This window comes from Hyla sarda, chromosome 8 (genome assembly GCF_029499605.1).
Source record: "Hyla sarda isolate aHylSar1 chromosome 8, aHylSar1.hap1, whole genome shotgun sequence".
Lineage (NCBI taxonomy): Eukaryota > Metazoa > Chordata > Amphibia > Anura > Hylidae > Hyla > Hyla sarda.
Genome location: NC_079196.1, coordinates 50643314 through 50663504, shown reverse-complemented (window position 1 = coordinate 50663504; position 20191 = coordinate 50643314). Strand labels below are relative to the sequence as shown.

Below are 20191 nucleotides of genomic sequence, written 5' to 3'. Positions count from 1 at the left end.
TTTGTTTTAAATAGTGGGTTTAGTCTTAGCTTTTTTTTTTTCTTTGCTGTTTTTTCCCCTGTGTTTTTATCATGACAAGTCATGTGATTCATTACATCATGTGACTCAAAGATTTCTATTGAATAAGTGGGGAAAAAACACAAATGCTTAAGCTACATGGCATTTTTTTGGCTCCCATAGACTCCTATGGGAGAGAAATGGCAAGATTTTGCCAAAAATAACCCCAAAGTCTTAACATGCTGCGATTTTGGAAAAGCGCCACTGAGCCCCAAACCGCAGAAAAACACCAATGATGAGGGAAAAAACGTCAGATGGGTCTTGCGTTTCATAAATCCCTATTGACTTTCAACATGGGATTCCGCTGTCCTATTCACACAGCAAAATTTTGCTTAAAGGGGTACTCCGGTGAAAACCTTTTTTCTTTTAAATCAACTGGTGGCAGAAAGTTAAACATATTTGTAAATTACTTCTATTAAAAAATATTAATCCTTCCAGTACTTATTAGCTGCTGAATGCTACAGAGGAAATTACTTTCTTTTTGGAACACTGATGACATCACGAGCACAGTGGTCTCTGCTGACATCTCTGTCCATTTTAGCAACCGTGCATAGCAGATGTATGCTAAGGGCAGCATGGTGGCTCAGTGGTTAGCACTGCTGCCTTGCAGTTCTGGCGACTTGGGTTCAAAACCCAAGGACAACAATAAAGCGTTATTATTGTTATTATTATTATTATAATGTCAGCAGAGAGAACTGTGCTCGTGATGTCATCAGAGAGCATTCCAAAAAGAAAAGAATTTCCTCTGTAGTATTCAGCAGCTAATAAGTACAGGAAGGATTAAGATTTTTTAATAGAAGTAATTTACAAATATGTTCAACTTTCTGCCACCAGTTGATTTAAAAGAAAAAAGGTTTTCACCGGAGTACCCCTTTAATTTTGCGGTGTTGCAGGTGAAATCCCATTGAATTCAATGCCGCCTTGAATTTTGCCATAATTCTGTGTTTTGAGCAAACTGAAAATCTGCTGAAATTCCGCCAGAATTACGCAAATCCACAATTCTGTTCAGCAAGCTTTGCTGAACGGAATTTGTGCGGAATTGTGGATATTCCACCATATGAACATAGCCTAAGGGTTATCTTCTTCTTTTTTTATTTTTTTAAGGTAGTGTAAGCAGATAGTACACTATCTTCAATCATCAAATATTCCCACTACTTTAGTCTGACTTTGATCTTGTATTTTATTTCCATACATAACACACTGACATGACCATTATCATTTTGTCATTTTAGGGTCAAATCAGTGCAACCGACCAACAAACCCAAATGGAGATTGTAGCCACTTTTGTTTCCCAGTCCCCAATTACCAAAGGGTGTGCGGCTGCCCATATGGGATGAGGCTCCGTCCTGATCAAGTCACTTGCGTGGAAGATCCATCTAATGAACCCCCTACTATGCAGTGCGGACTTTATTCATTCGCCTGTGCCAACGGCAAGTGTGTGCCAGGTTATTACCGCTGTGATGGTGTCGATGACTGCCACGACAACAGTGATGAACTGGGTTGTGGATCCCTGAGTAAGTATATATGTGTCTGTTTAAATGGCCACTCTAATTAAAGCTAATTTTTGCTATTGCATTCCTTATGGTAAATAAAAAAAAATCTTTCTAATGTACTTTGTAAAAAAAAACATGAAGTTTTCTATGTTTTATTTGTGTTTAAAAAAGCTGGCACTAGGTGTTTCCCTACTTGTCCAGAGCACATTCCTCCCCCCATCTCTTTTACAAACTTTGGACTCCTGCTGGCCTGGCAGAAGTCCAAAATCAGGAAATGCAGCCTGGAGTGCTGAGGGGGGGGGGGGCGCTGCCTTATCCAATCATAGATCATCTCACACTGAACTGCTCTGGGCTGTGTGTAGCAGAGTGAGGGCGGAAGTTCTCCCCTATATGGCTTCAGATGATGTCACAGCCTGCTGGGGAACGCCCCTTCCCAGTCTGTGAATCTGACTGACGCTGAGCAGAAAATACAGAGCGATATCAAGGTAGAAATCTAAAAAATAATAAAAACAAAGGCAGGGGTTGGTTTATCATGATGGGGGCAGTGAACTGGGACTATAAAATGTAACAAGATCATGAGAGGTACTCTTTAACCAAAGGTCTATCTTTGGTTAACTTTGCTTTTGGTTGACTTTGTGGATCTACAGCTACTGCACGTATATGTTCTGCGATTATTACAGTACTTTAGATCATAGTTTCCCAACCAGAATGCCTCCAGCTGTTGCAAAACTACAAATCTCTGCATGCCCGGACAGCCAACGGCTGTCCGGGCATGCTGGGATTTGTAGTTTTGCAACAACTGGAGGCATACTGGTTGTAAAACACTGCAGTAGATCAAAGTCTGATCACAATAAGTTCTATCATTATAGTACGTGTATTTGCGGATCAGCTCACCACAATCTTCTGTTTCCTTACAGACACTACATGTTCCTCCAGAGCATTCACCTGCCGCAATGGGCAGTGCCTCCCCCAGAACTGGCGCTGTGATAAACACAATGACTGTCTTGATGGCAGCGATGAGCAGAATTGTCCAACCCAAGGTCCTTGGTCGTGTCCTGCCACCTCATTCACCTGTAATAATAACCACTGTATTCCTAGGATATGGCTCTGTGACACAGACAATGACTGCGGAGATGGATCTGATGAATTGAACTGCAGTAAGTATTTACTATTTATTTGTCATTGTTTTGGGGGCAGTTACAATTACTGTATTATATTCTAGATGATTGTTTTAGGCAATTCAAACACGGTGTTTAGGTCATTCTTACTAAGGTGAACCCGGGGCCTTGGGGTGGCACGAATATTGTGGACACAAGCATGTGAATAACCATATGCATCTGTGTATGTAGCATTTCAAATAACTTCAAAGTTAAGGGGGAGGTGGACTAAGGTAGTGTTGCTCGCGAATATTCGCAAATTCGCTAATATAGCACTATATATTCGCAATTACGAATATTCGTTTTTTTTTTTTTTTCACAGTACACATCACAGTGATCATCCCTCTCTGCTTCCAGCTTGTGTGGTCTAAAGAAGGCTCTAATACTACTGTGTGAGACTGGCATACGAATTTTCGCATATGTGAAAATTTGCATTTGCTAATTTTCCCATATGCGAATTTTCACTTATGCTAATTTTCGTATATGCTAATTTTTGCATATGCGAATTTTCGTTTTTGCTAATTTTGGCATATGCAAATTTTCTCACATGCGAAAATAAACGAGAATATTACAAATATGCGAATTTAGTGAATATATGACGAATATTCGTCCATATATTGGCAAAATATCGCAAATTCGAATATGGCGAATGCCGCTCAACACTAGACTAAGGTAACCGTACACACAGAATAACCTTCTTTTGGCCAAGAGCTATCTCTCTTGATTCTTCTATATACATTAGACAAGGAAAAACATAACTGGGTGGCGGGGCTTAGGGGTGGTAGCACTCCTTTGTGAATTGGTTTGACTAGTATGAGCCCACCACCACACCTATAGTGTCTACTAACCTTGTAGGGTTGTGCAAGAGGATAGGCCTTAAAGTGGTTATCCATTGAAAAAAAATTCTAGTAATGTCCTTAGCCTGCTTAATAAAATAACAATAACTTTCTCGCCTACCTCTGCTCTCTTGAAGTTTCGTATCAGGACGCCCGTCTCCGGACAGTCTCTGCTGACAGTCTGTGTCCTGGAGCCTGACGATCATTGGCCGCATCGGTGTCCCGCCTTGGTCATTAAAGGAGTATTGCAGTCATAAACAATTTATCCCCTATCTGCAGGATAGGGGATACGTGTCTGATCGCGGGGGGTCCGACTGCTGGGACCTCCGGCAATCTCTCTTACGGTGACCCGGCACTGCCGCGGCTCTGCACGGCCAATGCTCGTGTTGTTGACCTCACTCCAACCCCTCCATTCAGCTCTATGGAAGATGCATGAACGCTTCATCTCCACCTCTCACATAGAGATACATGGAAGGGCATGTCGGCCATGGCGTCATACTGCGGCCAACACACCTCTTGCATGGGGAGAGCAGCGGCAGAGCCGGTGCCCCGAATAGGAGATCAGCATTTGGACTCCCCACGATCAGACACTTGGGGATAAGTTGTATGAAGGCTGTAGTACTCCTTAAATTGCCGAGCTGCACTGTCTGTTCACCCAGCTGCAGAGGCTCCAATCTATATAGTTATAGTTTGTATTACTTTATTAGGCAGGCCTCAGGTTTGTGGTATTACAACTTAGCTCCATTCACTTCAGTGGAACTGAGCTGCAATACCATGCACAACCTGTGGACAGGTGTGGGGCATTTTTTTTTTTTTTAAAGAAATCAGCTCTATTTGACTAATCCTGGATAACTCGTTTAATACTTGTAGGTGAGTACAGTGCTGTATGTCTAGGTCAGTCACAGAGAATGAATGAAGTTGTACCCCTACAACAATTGAATTGTAAACTAATTGTCTGGACCAATTTGTAGTCACACCCAATCTGACCCTCTGAATAAACACAAAGTTATGTTTCTATAATGAGTTTTCTATGATGTTTAATACATCTTCATTTTTCAATTACCCATGTCTAAAGATTTTACAAATACCTGTGAGCCAGGCCAGTTCCAATGTCCAGATCATCGCTGTATCGACTCGTATTTCATCTGTGATGGTGACAAAGATTGTGTCGATGGTTCTGATGAAAAAGACTGCGGTAAGTCCAGTAACCAATGCTTTGTGCTGTGTGTAATAGATATTTTACTGACAGTCAATGTTTTGCTCTTGTCTAGTCTACAACTGTACAGCCTCACAATTTACCTGTGCTACGGGTAACCAGTGCATCAACCTCTACTACCAGTGCGACGGGGTGTTTGACTGCAACGACCATTCTGACGAAAGAAACTGTCGTAAGTAAATACTCGGGAGGTAAAAGTTATGTTCATGTGTATTTCTACAAGGTCACAGCATATGCTAAAAAATTTTTTTATGGCAAAAAAAGATGGAAATGTTATCAGATGCTCTCCATGTTGATATTTGCTGCAGGTACCTCTTTTAAGGGTTGTTGTGTGGTCCTCTCAAAGTAGATGGAAAATATCCATAGTATACATCGAGTGAAATAAGTATTGAACATGTCACCATATTTCTCATTAAATACTGTTTCTTTGAGACAGCAGGATATGCTATTTCCAGGTCTTTTTTAAGCTCTCCACAAGTGTACCTTGGCTCTTGGACAACTCCAACTCTTTATGATTATGCTTTTCACTTATCTGTCAGAAACATTGCTAGGAGCACCTGGTTGAGGCAAATTTATGGTGAAATTATTGTCTTTCTACTTACATATTATGGAACATTCAGGAGCTTAGAAATGCACCTGTTACCAATGTCATCGTTATGTTTTGAAACAATTTGGTTGTGATGGTCTTGAGACAGTTCTTTGCTTTTACCCACCATAAGATGTCTCTTGTATGACACCTTTTTGTAGCCATCAAGTGGGACTGAGCCAGCTCACATTATTTTGCACTGACATGAGGCTGGATTGCTTTTTAATTACTGATACACTGCTAAAAAAATTAAGGGAACACTAAGATAACACATCCTAGATCTGAAGGAATGAACTAATCGTATGAAATACTTTTGTCTTTACATAGTTGAATGTGCTGACAACAAAATCACACAAAAATTATCAATGGAAATCAAATGTATCAACCCAGGAGGTCTGGATATGGAGTCACACTCAAAATCAAAATGGAAAACCACACTTCAGGCTGATCCAACTTCATGTAATGTCCTTAAAACAAGTCACAATGAGGCTCAGTAGTGTGTGTGGCCTCCACGTGCCCGTATGACCTCCCTACAACGCCTGGGCATGCTCATGATGAGGTGGCGGATGGTCTTCTGAGTGATGTCCTCCTAGACCTGGACTAAAGCATCTGCCAACTCCTGGACAGTCTGTGGTGCTATGTGGTGTGGGTGGATGGAGCGAGACATGATGTCCCAGATGTGCTCAATCGGATTCAGCTCTGGGGAATGGGTGGGCCAGTCCATAGCATCAATGCCTTCCTCTTGCAGGAACTGCTGACACACTCCAGCCACATGAGGTCTAGTATTGTCTTGCATTAGGAGAAACCCAGGGCCAACTGCACCAGCATATGATCTCACAAGGTGTCTGAGGATCTCATCTTGGTACCTAATGGCAGTCAGGCTACCTCTGGCAAGCACATGGAGGGCTGTGCGGCCCCCCAAAGAAATGCCACCCCACACCATTACTGACCCATCACCAAACCGGTCATGCTGGAGGATGTTGCAGGCAGCAGAACGTTCTCCACTGCGTCTCCAGACTCTGTCACGTCTGTCACATGTGCTCAGTGTGAACCTGCTTTCATCTGTGAAGAGCACAGGGCACCAGTGGCAAATTTGCCAATCTTGGTGATCTCTGGCAAATGCCAAACGTCCTGCACGGTGTTGGGCTGTAAGCACAACCCCCACCTGTGGACGTCGGGCCCTCATACCACCCTCATGGAGTCTGTTTCTGACCATTTGAATGGACACATGCACATTTGTGGCCTGCTGGGGGTCATTTTGCAGGGCTCTTGCAGCCTTTTCCTGCTCCTCCTTGCACAAGGGTGGAGGTAGCGGTCCTGCTGCTGGGTTGTTGCCCTCCTACGGCCTCCTCCACGTCTCCTGATGTACTGGCCTGTCTCCTGGTAGTGCCTCCATGCTCTGCACACTAAGCTTCAAAGATTTCAAAGATTAATAAATAGGGAATCTTTCTGGATATTTAATCTTAGCACATTATCCCCAGCAGGTCTGAATGATGTTATTGAAAAAAACTGATGTTTAGAACATCGCTATATATGCTCACATTTTATTGTTTTGAGTATCATTATGTGTAATTTTCATGTATATATATATATATATATATAAGTTTTTGATCTGATATATAATTGTGTCGCCAAAGTTGATACTGATGTGAAGGTGCACTGGATTTTGTTTAATGTGTAAACACGCCTGACGAAAAAGCCAGAACGGCTTTGAAACGCGTTGCGTGGATCCTTTGTGTCCAATAAATTTACCCATATATACTTCTTGTGGCAGCGCGATTCATCTCCCTTTCTTGGATCTCCTTTTATCTGGACACTAAGCTGACAGACACAGCAAACCTTCTTGCCACAGCTCGCATTGATATGCCATCCTGGATGAGCTGCACTACCTGAGCCACTTTTGTGGGTTGTAGACTCCGTCTCATGCTACCACTAGAGTGAAAGCCCTGCCAGCATTCAAAAGTGACCAAAACATCTGCCAGGAAGCATAGGAACTGAGAAGTGGTCTGTAGACACCACCTGAAGAACCACTCCTTTATTGGGGGTGTCTTGCTTATTGCCTATAATTTCCACCTGTTGTCTGTTCCATTTGCACAACAGCATGTGAAATTGATTGTCAATCAGTGTTGCTTCCTGAGTGGACAGTGTGATTTCACAGAAGTGTCGTTGACTTGGAGTTACATTGTATTGTTTAAGTGTTCCCTTTATATTTTTTTTGAGCAGTGTAGATTTCAGTTGTTTGCTTGGAGGATGAACTAATGCAACTTAGTGTAATAAATAATTATTTTTCTTCTTTCATTCCAGCAACACGGCCAGCAGGGATGTGCCACCAGCATGAATTCCAGTGCCAGTCAGATGGGTCATGTATCCCCTCGAACTGGGAATGCGATGGGCATCCAGATTGCGTTGATGGGTCTGATGAACACCACAGTTGTCCAGTTAGAACATGTCCTCCCTCCCACTTTCAGTGTGACAATGGAAACTGTGTCTACCGTTCCTGGATTTGTGATGGGGACAATGACTGCCGAGACATGAGTGATGAAAGAGACTGTCCAACTCCACCATTTAGCTGTCCCAGCTGGCAGTGGCAATGCCCAGGCCTAAGTATATGTGTGAACATCAGCCAAGTATGTGATAACACGCCAGACTGTCCCAATGGGGCAGACGAGTCTCCTCTCTGCAGTAAGTGTGCACTTCATCTCTCTTATCTCTCCCATTTGTATGTTCTGTTGTTTTTCTTTAAGGTTCTTTTTAATGTTCCACCAGAATCCTCAATCACTGAGAAAATATTACAATTAGTTGATTATAATTTTTCTAACAAGATGATAATGCCTTCTGCGTCTAATACATGATCTATATAAAGCTTCAATTATTATCCATGGCTATCTTTATGAAGTGGTGTTGTTCTCTAAGACGTCTTTGCAATTTCTTCTGAATATTAAAATAATGATCTTCTTATAATCAGCACCAGGAAAATTAATCAGATGTTAATTAATCAAATGTGCATGATTCACTTGTGATTTTTAACTTTATTTTTCTCACTTTTCTCTTTCTTTCTTTCTTTGAAATCGCACATTTTCAGATGAGCCACAACCAGGTACTGAGAAATTCTACAAATTATTTACTCGTGATTTATCTGTTTCTTTATGTTTTGTAATTTGTGTAGAATTTTAAAATCAATGTAGTTTACTGTGACTTCACAGTCCCATAGAGGAACGTCATTGTCCCGCCATTCTAATGTCATGAATGGTGGGGATCACAGTGGATGGACCTCTACCAAACAGAAAATGTTACTGTCTCTTTATATGGACAGATCTTTACCCAATATAGGTGCCTATCTAGCAGATCAGTGCTCATTTAATGGGCCTTTTATGTAGCTATTTCATTTTGTGTGCACAAATGATCTAGTCCTTACTTGCATCGTTGTTGCCCGCCCAGCCTCTGTTGGGAGAAAAATGTTAAACCAACCAACTATGATTTTAAGTGCCACGGAATCACGACAATAGCGGATGAATAAGTGTTTGCTTGGTCATTGGCTGTTTGCCGGGTCTTTTACACAGGGAAAGAACTGACCTGTGTAAAAAGCCCTTAAAGGGGTACTCCGCCCCTGGCATCTTATCCCCTGTCCAAAGGATAGGGGATAAGATGTTAGATCGCCGCGGTCCCGCTGCTGGGGACCCCGGGGATCCCCGCTGCGGCACCCCGCCATCATTACTGCACAGAGCGAGTTCGCTCTGTGCGTAATGACGGGCGATACAGGGGCCGGAGCAGCGTGACGTCATGGATATGCCCCTCATGACATCATGGCCCGTCCCCTTAATGCAAGTCTATGGCAGGGGGCGTGACGACCGCCACGCCCCCTCCCATAGACTTGTATTGACGGGGCGGCCCGTGACATCACAAGGGGCGGAGCCGTGACGTAACGATGCTCCGGCCCCTGTATTGCCCGTCATTACGTGCAGAGCGATCTCGCTCTGTGCAGTAATGATAGCGGGGTGATGCAGCAGCGATCCCCGGGATCCCCAGCAGCGGGACCCCGGTGATCTGACATCTTATCCCCTATCCTTTGGATAGGGAATAAGATGTCAAGAGGCAGAGTACCCCTTTAAGGCCTATTCACATTTCTGCCTAAAAATTCCGGTGAAGCAGCCTTCCCTGTTTTTGATGGGATTCTGCTGCACCGTGTACATGGCAGAATTTCTGCGGTGGAAATTCTGCAGTAAGAATTCAAATTCCGGACTCCTCCGGAATCTGCTCAGATATGCATTGCTATCACTGGAGACGGCGCATGTCCGAGTAGTCCTTGCACAGAAATCTTGATTCTGTCGTCCACAGCAAGAATAGACTTGTTTATTATTTCTACCGATTCTGCACCGAAATGAATTGCGTCTATGAGACGGCATATTTCCGAGCGGTCCTAGCGCCCGCCAGATTATTCAAATGTGCAGAATGTCCGCCCATGTTTTCCTATGTTCAGATGGTGGAAAGTCCATAGACAGCAATGCATTTCCGAGTGGATTCTGCAGAAAGAATTGACTCTTTGGAGGCGGGAATCAAAATTTCTGTGGCAGCAGAAATTCATGGTGCTGCAAGAGAATTACCAAGCGGAATCTTTCTGCTGGTTTGCGCTCAGAGACTCTGCTGTGAGAACTAGGCTTAAAGGGGTACTCAAGTGGAAAACTTTTTTATTTTTTTATCAACTGGTGCCAGAAAGTTAAACAGATTTGTAAATTACTTCTATTAAAAAATCTTAATCCTTCAAGCACTTATTAGCTGCTGAATACTACAGAAGAAATTCTTTTCTTTTTGAAACACAGAGCTCTTTGCTGACATGACGAGCACAGTGCTCTCTGCTGACATCTCTGTCCATTTTAGGAATTGACCAGAGCAGCATATGTTTGCTATGGGGATTTTCTCCTACTCAGGACAGTTCTTAAAATGGACAGAGGTGTCAGCAGAGAGCACTGTGGTCATGATGTCAGCAGAGTGCTCTGTGTTCCAAAAAGAAAACCATTTCCTCCGTAGTATTTAGCAGCTAGTAAGTACTGGACAGATTAAGATTTTTTTTTATAGAAGTAATTTACAAATCTGTTTAACTTTCTGGCACCAGTTGATTTAAAAAAAAAAAAGTTTTCCACTGGAGTACCCCTTTAAAAGTCTATTCACAAGGCAGAATTTTCGCTTGCGGAATTCCGCCTCATATTAAAGCCCATACACTTCTATGGGATTCTGCATTCCCATTCACACTTCTGAATTTCCGCAAGCGGAAATTCAGAAGTGTGAATGGGAATGCAGAATCCCATAGAAGTGTATGGGCTTTAATATGAGGCGGAATTCCGCAAGCGAAAATTCTGCCTTGTGAATAGACCCTAAGGCTGTGTTCACAATGAGGAATTCAAGAGAAATTCACAAGTAGCCTTTTTGTCATTTTATCCATTAAGTGGAATTCAAGCAGAATTTGAGCGAAATTTCCATGCAGAAATGAAGAGGAATGAAGGAGGAGGCTATTTAATTCTACTTTACTGAATTCCGCTTGAAAACGATGTTGGGCAGAATTTTTTTTTAACCATTGACTTCTGTTGAATTCTGCTTGCGGATTCCGCTTGAAGAATGAACATGTTCTTTCTTCAAGCGGAACTGAATTCAGCGAGCAGCATTTATTTACTCAGTGTGAACTGAGAAGCGGAAAATACATTGAATTGAATGGAAAATCAATTGCTGAATAATTTCAAGCTGAAAAAGGTATCAGAATTACTGGAGGAAATTCCTGTAGAATTCCTCAGTGTGAATAGACCCTAACTCTTGGGTTGTTTCTGATTAGAAAGATCTCTTGTGTACAGGCTGTGTCTGATATTGCAGCTCAGCTCCATTCACTCAAATACCATGATATAAATATGTCCTTTATGTGTAGCTCTTCATGATTTATATAGAAAAACATCATTCAGCTTTTAATAAGATGGCTTATAGCACTTTGGACAAGACAAAAAGCTGCTAAAAAGTACTGGAAGGGTAAAGATTTTTTAATAAAAGTAATTTACAAATCTGTTTAACTTTCTGGCACCAGTTGATTTATAAAAAAAAAATATGTACCCCTTTAACGTATAGTTCAGGAGCTTTTCTGCGAAACCTAAATGTAGGGGAAATATGTGATGTGAACAGGGCTTATGTGACAATAATAATAAAATTAAAAAATGTCTATGTAGAAATATGTGTCTCTGTGGTTACAGACTACTATCAAATCCTATGTAGTCTGATCCTGCAGTCTCACTAGCTTTTACCTGTTCCCCTCTTGCTATTTAGCAAGAAGGTGCGGACAGGTGATTCTGCAGTATTATTCCCTTTTTACTTTGTATATCCATCTAATGATTTTACACCCTTGTTTATATCAACAGATCAGGAGAGCTGTACAGACAGTAATGGTGGCTGTACTCACGGATGTATACAAGGACCATTTGGGGCCCAGTGCACCTGCCCGCTTGGATACCAGCTACTAAATGACTCTAAAACGTGTGATGATATGAATGAGTGTCTTATTCCTGGAATTTGCAGTCAAAGCTGTAATAATGAGAGAGGCTCCTTTAGATGTGACTGCGATGAGGGCTATATTTTAGAACCCAATGGAAGAACTTGTAAAGCCTCCGGTATGTTTCATGTTAAACTCAACTTACAATGGTCTCAGGTTACAATATGTGTGGTGACACGGGGGAAGTAAGGAATTCCTAATCGCTTTGTGACGCCAGGGCACCGTTAGCCTATACACAGTCCAAGGTGGAGACAGCTTCTCCTGGGCCAGACATGGGTAGTAAAAAAACACACTGACGTCGGGTTACGGATAACTGCCTTTTACTGAGCAGTGTGCAGATGTTGTTACACACAGACTGTATGGAGCAGAGTGGAAGGGATGCAGTGTAACCCTTAGGGAGCCCTGTTGGCTTGCTGGGACTTATGGTTCTTTGCACCCACTGAATTAATACAGACTTGAGTTTAGAGACTGAAGATTCTCCATGCCGGCTAGGGTTCTGACAAGGTCCAATTGCTTTCTCCGCCAGGGCTTGACTTTCCACTGTACAGGGATCACTGGCAGAATGGCTGGTAGACTTTATAAGAGAAATATTCTTAAGCTTCCCTCAGAGTTCTCCACATAACTTCTCCTCCTTTCCTCATTGTGCTCAGCACTGATCAAGAGCTCTGAACCAACTGGGGCAACTCCTCCATCACTACTCTATATACCTACAACAATTTAGGGGTTCCCATTGGGCAGGCAGCGTCACATGGCTTACACTGCTCCTCACTCTTAAAGGTACAACACATAATATATTTACAGTGCATAGGGCACACATAAATGAATATGTAATAAAGTGCTTGAACATAATAAACAGACAGTCCCTTAGTGGTCCCAGCACATGTGTTGCAGGCATGCCCGAGGAGATCCGCAGCCCACAGGACAGCCTTTGGTGCTGGGACACCACATATGTTCAGCCTACAATGGTCTTTTCTCAGCCATTGTAACTTAAAACCATACTCCAGTGATATGTAAAAAAAGAGGAAACAGAAAAGAGAGCGCACTAATGTGCCATGATTCTGTATGTATGGGAGATACACAGGTAAACAAGGACTGCTGCGCTCACCTGGGGGTGTTGTGTTACAGACACAACACCGTTGAAGGCTTATTCCCCAGATCCCTGGGAGGTAGCGGTGGAAGAGCTGCTGGGCACCCGTTCGTCTCGGGAACTGGTCCTGGACGTCTGATATGAGGAGAAGAATAGTGGAATCCTGGTTCCACGAAGAAGCGGTGCTTAGGTAGCGCTCGTTTCCAGCGGGAGACGAAAGATTGTAGTCCACGAACTTGGGTATGGTATAAAGAAAAAAATCTTTATTCGCACATGTAGTAGCAAAGGGATAACGCGTTTCGAGGGGCGGAGACCCCCTCTTCGTCAGATCCAATCATATGTTGGGATGGGTTCCCGTCCCATTTATACAGAAAAAGCCCGCGAAATAGTACATATTGGCGAATCAGATTGCGTTGCACAATATACATCCTATTTAAAAGTACATATCAATAATCAATAACATGTATAAACATTAAGAAGATTAAAAGAGTTCCCACTGGAAAAAGGGGAAGGGGAAGGATCAGAGGAAACTATAATGATAGTATGCTCACTCATGGATCCTAGATTGAGGGTTCGGGTGGCTCCTTTGTTAGGGCCGCCAATGGTTGTAACGAAGCTCAGTGGTCCAGTGCCGTGGTTCCTGATGAGATGAAAAAAACGCACAGCAGAGGAGGAACTGGCCACACAAGAAATGGGAGACCCGTTCTCTCGGCCAAAAGTTACTCCGGGTAGATGTCGGATCATCGCGTCGGTGGTGCTCCAGGGGACACACTGCACCTGACATTTTCTAGGTTAGAAGGCACGGAGGATAGGAGGGATTGCAGACTCAAAAAACAGTGGCTCAGCTGTACGGAGCGGTAAGTGGGGTTTACTCTGTCTTACTATCACATCCATTGCAAAATGCAGTGTCCATCCTTGAGAGGTGTTTTTGAATCGTATATTCATATTAGTGAATTTCTTCACATATTGGTCGTCTGCTCGTTCTTCTTGGGTCCTGAGGTGTTTCTTATTTGTGGTGATTCGCACATCTGGATATCAGGTTTTTTTGGACATAGTCCCATTGATTCAGTGTATAAGTTCCACTGCCTCATTAAGACCATATGGTTGGAGTGATTCCAGCCTATATATCCAGAACATTTCCCTCTTTGCTAGGGCTTCTGGACGATTGGTGATATTGTTGGGAATATGATCAATTGGAATAATGGAGAACGGATTTGCAATATCTTTGTGTCTTAAAGTGATGTGCCGTGACAGGCTGTGTTTCATGTAGCCCTTCTTGATGTTACTTCTATGTTGGTTGGTCCTTAAATGCAGTTTCTGTGATGTGCGACCAACATATTGTAAACCGCAGCAACAGTTGATTAGGTAGATCACATATTGGGACTGACAGGTAAGATGGAATTGTATGTTGAATTTTTCTCCTGTGTGATGGCTTGAAAAGGAGGTATTAGGTTTGGTTATTGTTTTACAGCACAGGCATCTTTTGGTGTTGCATCTGAATGCCCCTTTCTTTTGGCTCGTTTCCATAGTTGATGTTGCTTTTTTCTTTTGTTTTTTGAGGCGGCTCGGAGCCAACATGTTTTTTAGGGAGGGTGCCCTTCTGAAGGTCATTGAAGGTTGTGTGGGTAAAATATCTTTGAGGTACGGATCGCATCTCAAGAGGCCCCAATGTTTTTTTAGGATGTTCCTAATTTTCGAATGGCCGGTGGAATAGGTGGTGATAAAGTTGCCGGCGTATTTTTTGGTATTTAAGATCTTTGCTAGACCGGTCTGTCTATTGGTGGTTTCATTCATTTGTTCGTCCTTAGTTTCCACCTTCATTTCTTTAGGTGTCTGTGATGAAGCTAAACAGTTGTCCTGTGTGAGTAGCAAAGTTTTGCGATATGCGTTCTCTACCAGGGATTTAGGATATCCTTTCACTTTAAAACGTTTTTTTAGAGTTTTGGATTGCGTAATGAAAGTTCTTGTCTCCGTGCAATTTTTCCTGATACGTCGGAATTGACCGTATGGAATATTAAGTTTCCATTTACTGTAATGGCCGCTTAAAAATGGAACATAACTATTCGAATCCACTGACTTGAAATGGGTAGAAGTGATGATTTGGTTATTTGTATGTGAGATTTGAAGGTCTAGAAATTCAATGGACATGTTTGAAATATTCGGGGTCAAAGTAATGCCCCAGTTGTTTCCATTGATTTCCTTGATTAATGTTTCCAGTTCTTCTGGGGAGCCTCTCCATAGTAGGAACAAATCGTCTATATATCTTTTATAGATGACTGTGTTGTTCTGGAATAGGGGGTTCTTTCTGAGGAACCTGTCTTCAAATTGGCCCATAAAGAGATTGGCATACGACGGGGCCACTCTAGTCCCCATGGCCGTTCCTTTTATTTGGTGGAAGGTCGCCCCGTCGTATGTAAAAAAATTATTCTTTAGAATGGTTTCTAGACACTTCATGAGAAATGAGGTCTGTTCCGGTGGCATAATGGGATCATTGTCTAAGTAAAAAGCCGTACATGCTAAGCCCAAATCATGTTTAATATTGGAGTATAGTGCTGATACGTCCATAGTAACCAGCAGCATGCCTTCCTCCCATGTGACATCTTTGAGGGTGGTAATTAATTGGTCCGAGTTTTTTAAGTAGCTGGGTAGTTTTTGAACATAGGGTTGGAGTATCAGATCAAGATACTGAGAGATGTTACTGGTTATACTGTCTATGCCCGATATGATGGGTCTTCCGGGTGGGTGTAACTGGTCTTTATGAATTTTAGGCAGATGGTAATAAAATGCCATTTTTGGATTGGGTATCCATAGAAAGGTTTTTTCTTTTTTCGTAAGTATTTTATGTTGTAAGCCCTCCTCTAGGAGGGTGGATATTTGGATTTTTAGTTTTGGTAAGGGGTCGTTCACTACTCGTTGGTAGTAGGAGGTGTCTCCTAGTATTTTCCAGGCTTCAATGTTATAGTCATTGTAGTTCTGAATAACAACTCCGCCACCTTTGTCCGCAGGGCGGACCACAATGTCCGTGTTGTCCTGTGATGTGATAGTAAGACAGAGTAAACCCCACTTACCGCTCCGTACAGCTGAGCCACTGTTTTTTGAGTCTGCAATCCCTGCTATCCTCCGTGCCTTCTAACCTAGAAAATGTCAGGTGCAGTGTGTCCCCTGGAGCACCACCGACGCGATGATCCGACATCTACCCGGAGTAACTTTTGGCCGAGAGAACGGGTCTCCCATTTCTTGTGTGGCCAGTTCCTCCTCTGCTGTGCGTTTTTTTCATCTCATCAGGAACCACGGCACTGGACCACTGAGCTTCGTTACAACCATTGGCGGCCCTAACAAAGGAGCCACCCGAACCCTCAATCTAGGATCCATGAGTGAGCATACTATCATTATAGTTTCCTCTGATCCTTCCCCTTCCCCTTTTTCCAGTGGGAACTCTTTTAATCTTCTTAATGTTTATACATGTTATTGATTATTGATATGTACTTTTAAATAGGATGTATATTGTGCAACGCAATCTGATTCGCCAATATGTACTATTTCGCGGGCTTTTTCTGTATAAATGGGACGGGAACCCATCCCAACATATGATTGGATCTGACGAAGAGGGGGTCTCCGCCCCTCGAAACGCGTTATCCCTTTGCTACTACATGTGCGAATAAAGATTTTTTTCTTTATACCATACCCAAGTTCGTGGACTACAATCTTTCGTCTCCCGCTGGAAACGAGCGCTACCTAAGCACCGCTTCTTCGTGGAACCAGGATTCCACTATTCTTCTCCTTAAAACCATACTCAACATACAATGCTATGGACAGTCCTGAAACGTGAAACGTGTCAATGGCTGGAAGTACTGACCAACCAGAATGGACATTTCACTAGTAAAACCCCTGTATTACTAAAGTGCACTGCCTTGTTGTCTGGTAGCGGCTTCCAACAGTATAAGGAGGTCTACATGTTCGTGTATGGTCTTTACCTGTGCCAGGGTTAGGCTGGGTTCACACCACGTTTTTACAATACAGTTCTGTATCAGATTTTTGATAAAAAAAACTGATTCCTCAAAACCTGACTAAACTGTATCAAAACGTGTGTACAAATTTTAATCCGTATACGGTTGAAAAACAAATACGGTTTGAAAAATGATGTCTGGTTGCATCCTTTTTTTAAGAAAAAAATGTATACTTTTTTAACTTTTCACTCCATTCTGAATAAAGTTTCACTTGTTTGATTGAAATTCCAAGAAAAAAACTGTGCAAAGCCAAAAACCGTATGGTGCAAACCGGATGGAACCGTACGCACATACGGTTCTGTATGGTTCCCATTGACTCCCATGTTAAAATAAAAGTATAAGTTTAAAAATGTTTTTTCACCCGGACCAAAAACTGTGGTAGGCTGCGGTTTTGGGTACGGGAAAAAAAACTGACAAAACCGTACAAGATGTAAAACGGACACAACCGGATGCATGGTTTGGCATACGGTTTTCAATGGAGAGTCAATGCATACGGTTTTCAATACGGTTCCGTGCGGTTTTCAAATTGAAACTGTTTTGAATTGCAAAAACTTATTGTGAACCCAGCCTTAGCTGATCCTTTGGCCACCAGGTGAAGGCTGCTCCATTTTACTTTTTTGGGACACTGGGGGAGATTTATCAAAATCTGAGCAGAGTAAGAGTGGTGCAGTTGCCCATGGCAACCAATCAGATTGCTTCTTTCATTTTTAAAAAGGCCTCTGCAAAATGAAAGAAGTGATCTGATTGGTTGCTATGGGCAACTGCATCTCTTTTCCTCTGCACAGGTTTTGATAAATCTTCCCCACTGCGTGTACTGTACAGGACCCTGAAGAAGCTCCTGTCCTCTACATAGACAGTGATTTACAGCTCCCAGCAGATCTTTATTACTTTTATATGTAAGGATTTGCTTTATCTGAATTATCTGAGTTATCTACTTATTTTTCTTTAATCCTCACTTTTTCCTCTTTTTTGATGACATTTTGGGGTCTTCAGAACCAATTACCAGTGTGGTAAGCTTGTGGGGTGTAGGGTATAGGTGGTGTAGCTGTGCAGTGATGAAAGGGTGTTGGATTAACCCATAACTGTCGTGACGCCAGGGTGCGGGTTCTCCTCTGTATATTATATATCCTACCGCCACCCGTCCCCGGAACGATAGGGAGGAATAAAGGATTGTCCACAACCGGAACTTTAGTAAACTGAAGATAACTTTACTGCAGATTTTATGCAGGTTAAACGTAGTAACAGTCTTTACAGAGGACCGGACTTTTAGGCTCCTCACAGGTTGGTTGGGACCGTATAGGGAATAAGCTTTGATGCTTGATTACGCTGTTCCACTGAATTTAGGGGTATTGTTTAGGTCCAGCAGTCATGTAGGATTAGGATTGAGTTAGATTGAACTCACGGTTTTGTATTCGGCTGAAGTTAGCAGGCTTCAGGCCTAGATTTGTCTCGTAGATTTGCACAGAGCTCCGCTTGCTGTCATATCCCGGGGGAAAGAGAGCGATCATTGGATACAGCGCCCTTATATGGCAAGGGGCAGGCTCAAAGCTTATTGGACCCCAAACCTGTCAGTCCTATTACAAAGCATTGTGGTACATCACGTGACATGAGCACCTGACCTGGAAGGTCCTTAACCTTAGCAGAACAATATAATTATTAATCATGTGACCTTAGGTCCTGGAAGGAATATTTACACTATACAATATATAAAATATACATAAAATCAAAGAAGGAAGAGGCGACTAGGTGTTATCCCACCAAGAGACTCCTATCAGGGAGGAGGAACTCTGACTTTGGGGACCTACTACACAAGGTAAAATACATGTACAGTACCGGGACACCACACCAGGTTTCCATAGAGTTATGGTATCAACATACAATGGAACCAATTATTATTGTAACTTGAGGGACAACTGTATCTTCTATTGTGAAGTATAACTTTGTGCAGGCGATGACTTTGTGATACGACTTTACTTGTATCCTATTCGTCTTTTAGAGTTTGGAAATCTGCTGCTGTTGGTGGCAAGTCGTAGCCAGATAGTTGCCGACAATATCACCACGCAAGCTCACAACATTTATTCGGTGATCAGGGATGGACGCAGTATAGTGGCTGTGGATTTCGACTCTGTCACAGGTCGGATTTACTGGTCTGACACGTCGCAGGATAAAATATGGAGCGCCTTCGTCAATGGGACAGATAGGAAAGTTGTAAGTTTTATGTTCTGAGGAGAAATCTAAAACTGTGCCAAAAACCTGGGAAAAGTTATGACAATGTACGAGAAAGATTTTACATGTAGAATCTGTTCTGGGTTGCTTTATAGCAGTGGTCTACAAACTGTGGGCCTCCAGCTGTTGCAACACTACAACTCCCAGCATGCCCGGACAGCCTTTGGCTGTCCGGGCATGCTGGGAGTTCTAGTGTTGCAACAGCTGGAGGTCCACAGTTTGGAAACCACTACTTTAAAGTGACCAGCATGCATATGGAGGGTGTTGACATATACATGTCTAAGGGGGATTTATATTGTTTTGTTTCATGCACACTTTTTACACTGCCTAATTGTAAGGCTAAGTTCACACTTCTGAATCAGTCAGTGCTTGGAGCAAACGTATATTGCTGTCCCCATAGACGGCAATGTATTCCAGGCAAATTCCACCCTTAGGGTATGTTCACACGGGCGGATTTATTGCTGCGTATTTGAAAGGGGGAGAATTTCCGCTGAAATCAATAGGGTCTGCGGCGGATTTTCCGCAGCGGAAATTCAGCAGTGGAAAATCTGCTGCGGACAGCTGCGAAGAGCCCGCCCTCTTTTAAATACGCAGCGGGAAACACGCAAATAAATCCGCCCGTGTGAACGTACCCTAAGGGTTCATTCACATGGGCGGATTACCTGCGGTATTTCCGCAGCTTATTTGCTACGGAAAATCCGCAGCAGATTTTGCTATCATTGACTTCAATGGGTCAGCAGAAAATCCGCTGTTAGGGTACGTTCACACGGGCAGATTTATTTGCAGGTTTCCCGCTGTGTATTTGAAAGGGGGCGGGCTCTTCTTGGCTGTCCGCAGCAGATTTTCCGCGGCGGCATTTCTACCGCATTCCCTACTGACTTCAATGGGGCTTGCGGTGGATTTTCCGCAGCGTCATAAATCTGCTGCGGACAGCCGAGAAGAGCCTGCCTCCTTTCAAATATGCAGCGGGAAACCCGCAAATAAATCTGCCCGTGTGAACGTA

The 20191-nt window shown here is 42.9% G+C and overlaps 1 protein-coding gene across 3 annotated transcripts in view; it reads left to right on the top strand.

Annotated features, from left to right (window-relative positions):
* Positions 1 to 20191, top strand: part of LRP2 (LDL receptor related protein 2) — a gene marked incomplete in the record, with an annotated part of 280817 nt that overhangs the window by 122866 nt on the left and 137760 nt on the right. For all 3 annotated transcript variants that reach the window (XM_056536932.1, XM_056536931.1, XM_056536933.1), the window contains 8 exon segments: positions 1290 to 1571; positions 2468 to 2707; positions 4619 to 4738; positions 4815 to 4931; positions 7650 to 8027; positions 8428 to 8442; positions 11738 to 11986; positions 18959 to 19170. In XM_056536932.1, coding sequence (XP_056392907.1) covers positions 1290 to 1571; positions 2468 to 2707; positions 4619 to 4738; positions 4815 to 4931; positions 7650 to 8027; positions 8428 to 8442; positions 11738 to 11986; positions 18959 to 19170 — 1613 coding nt within the window.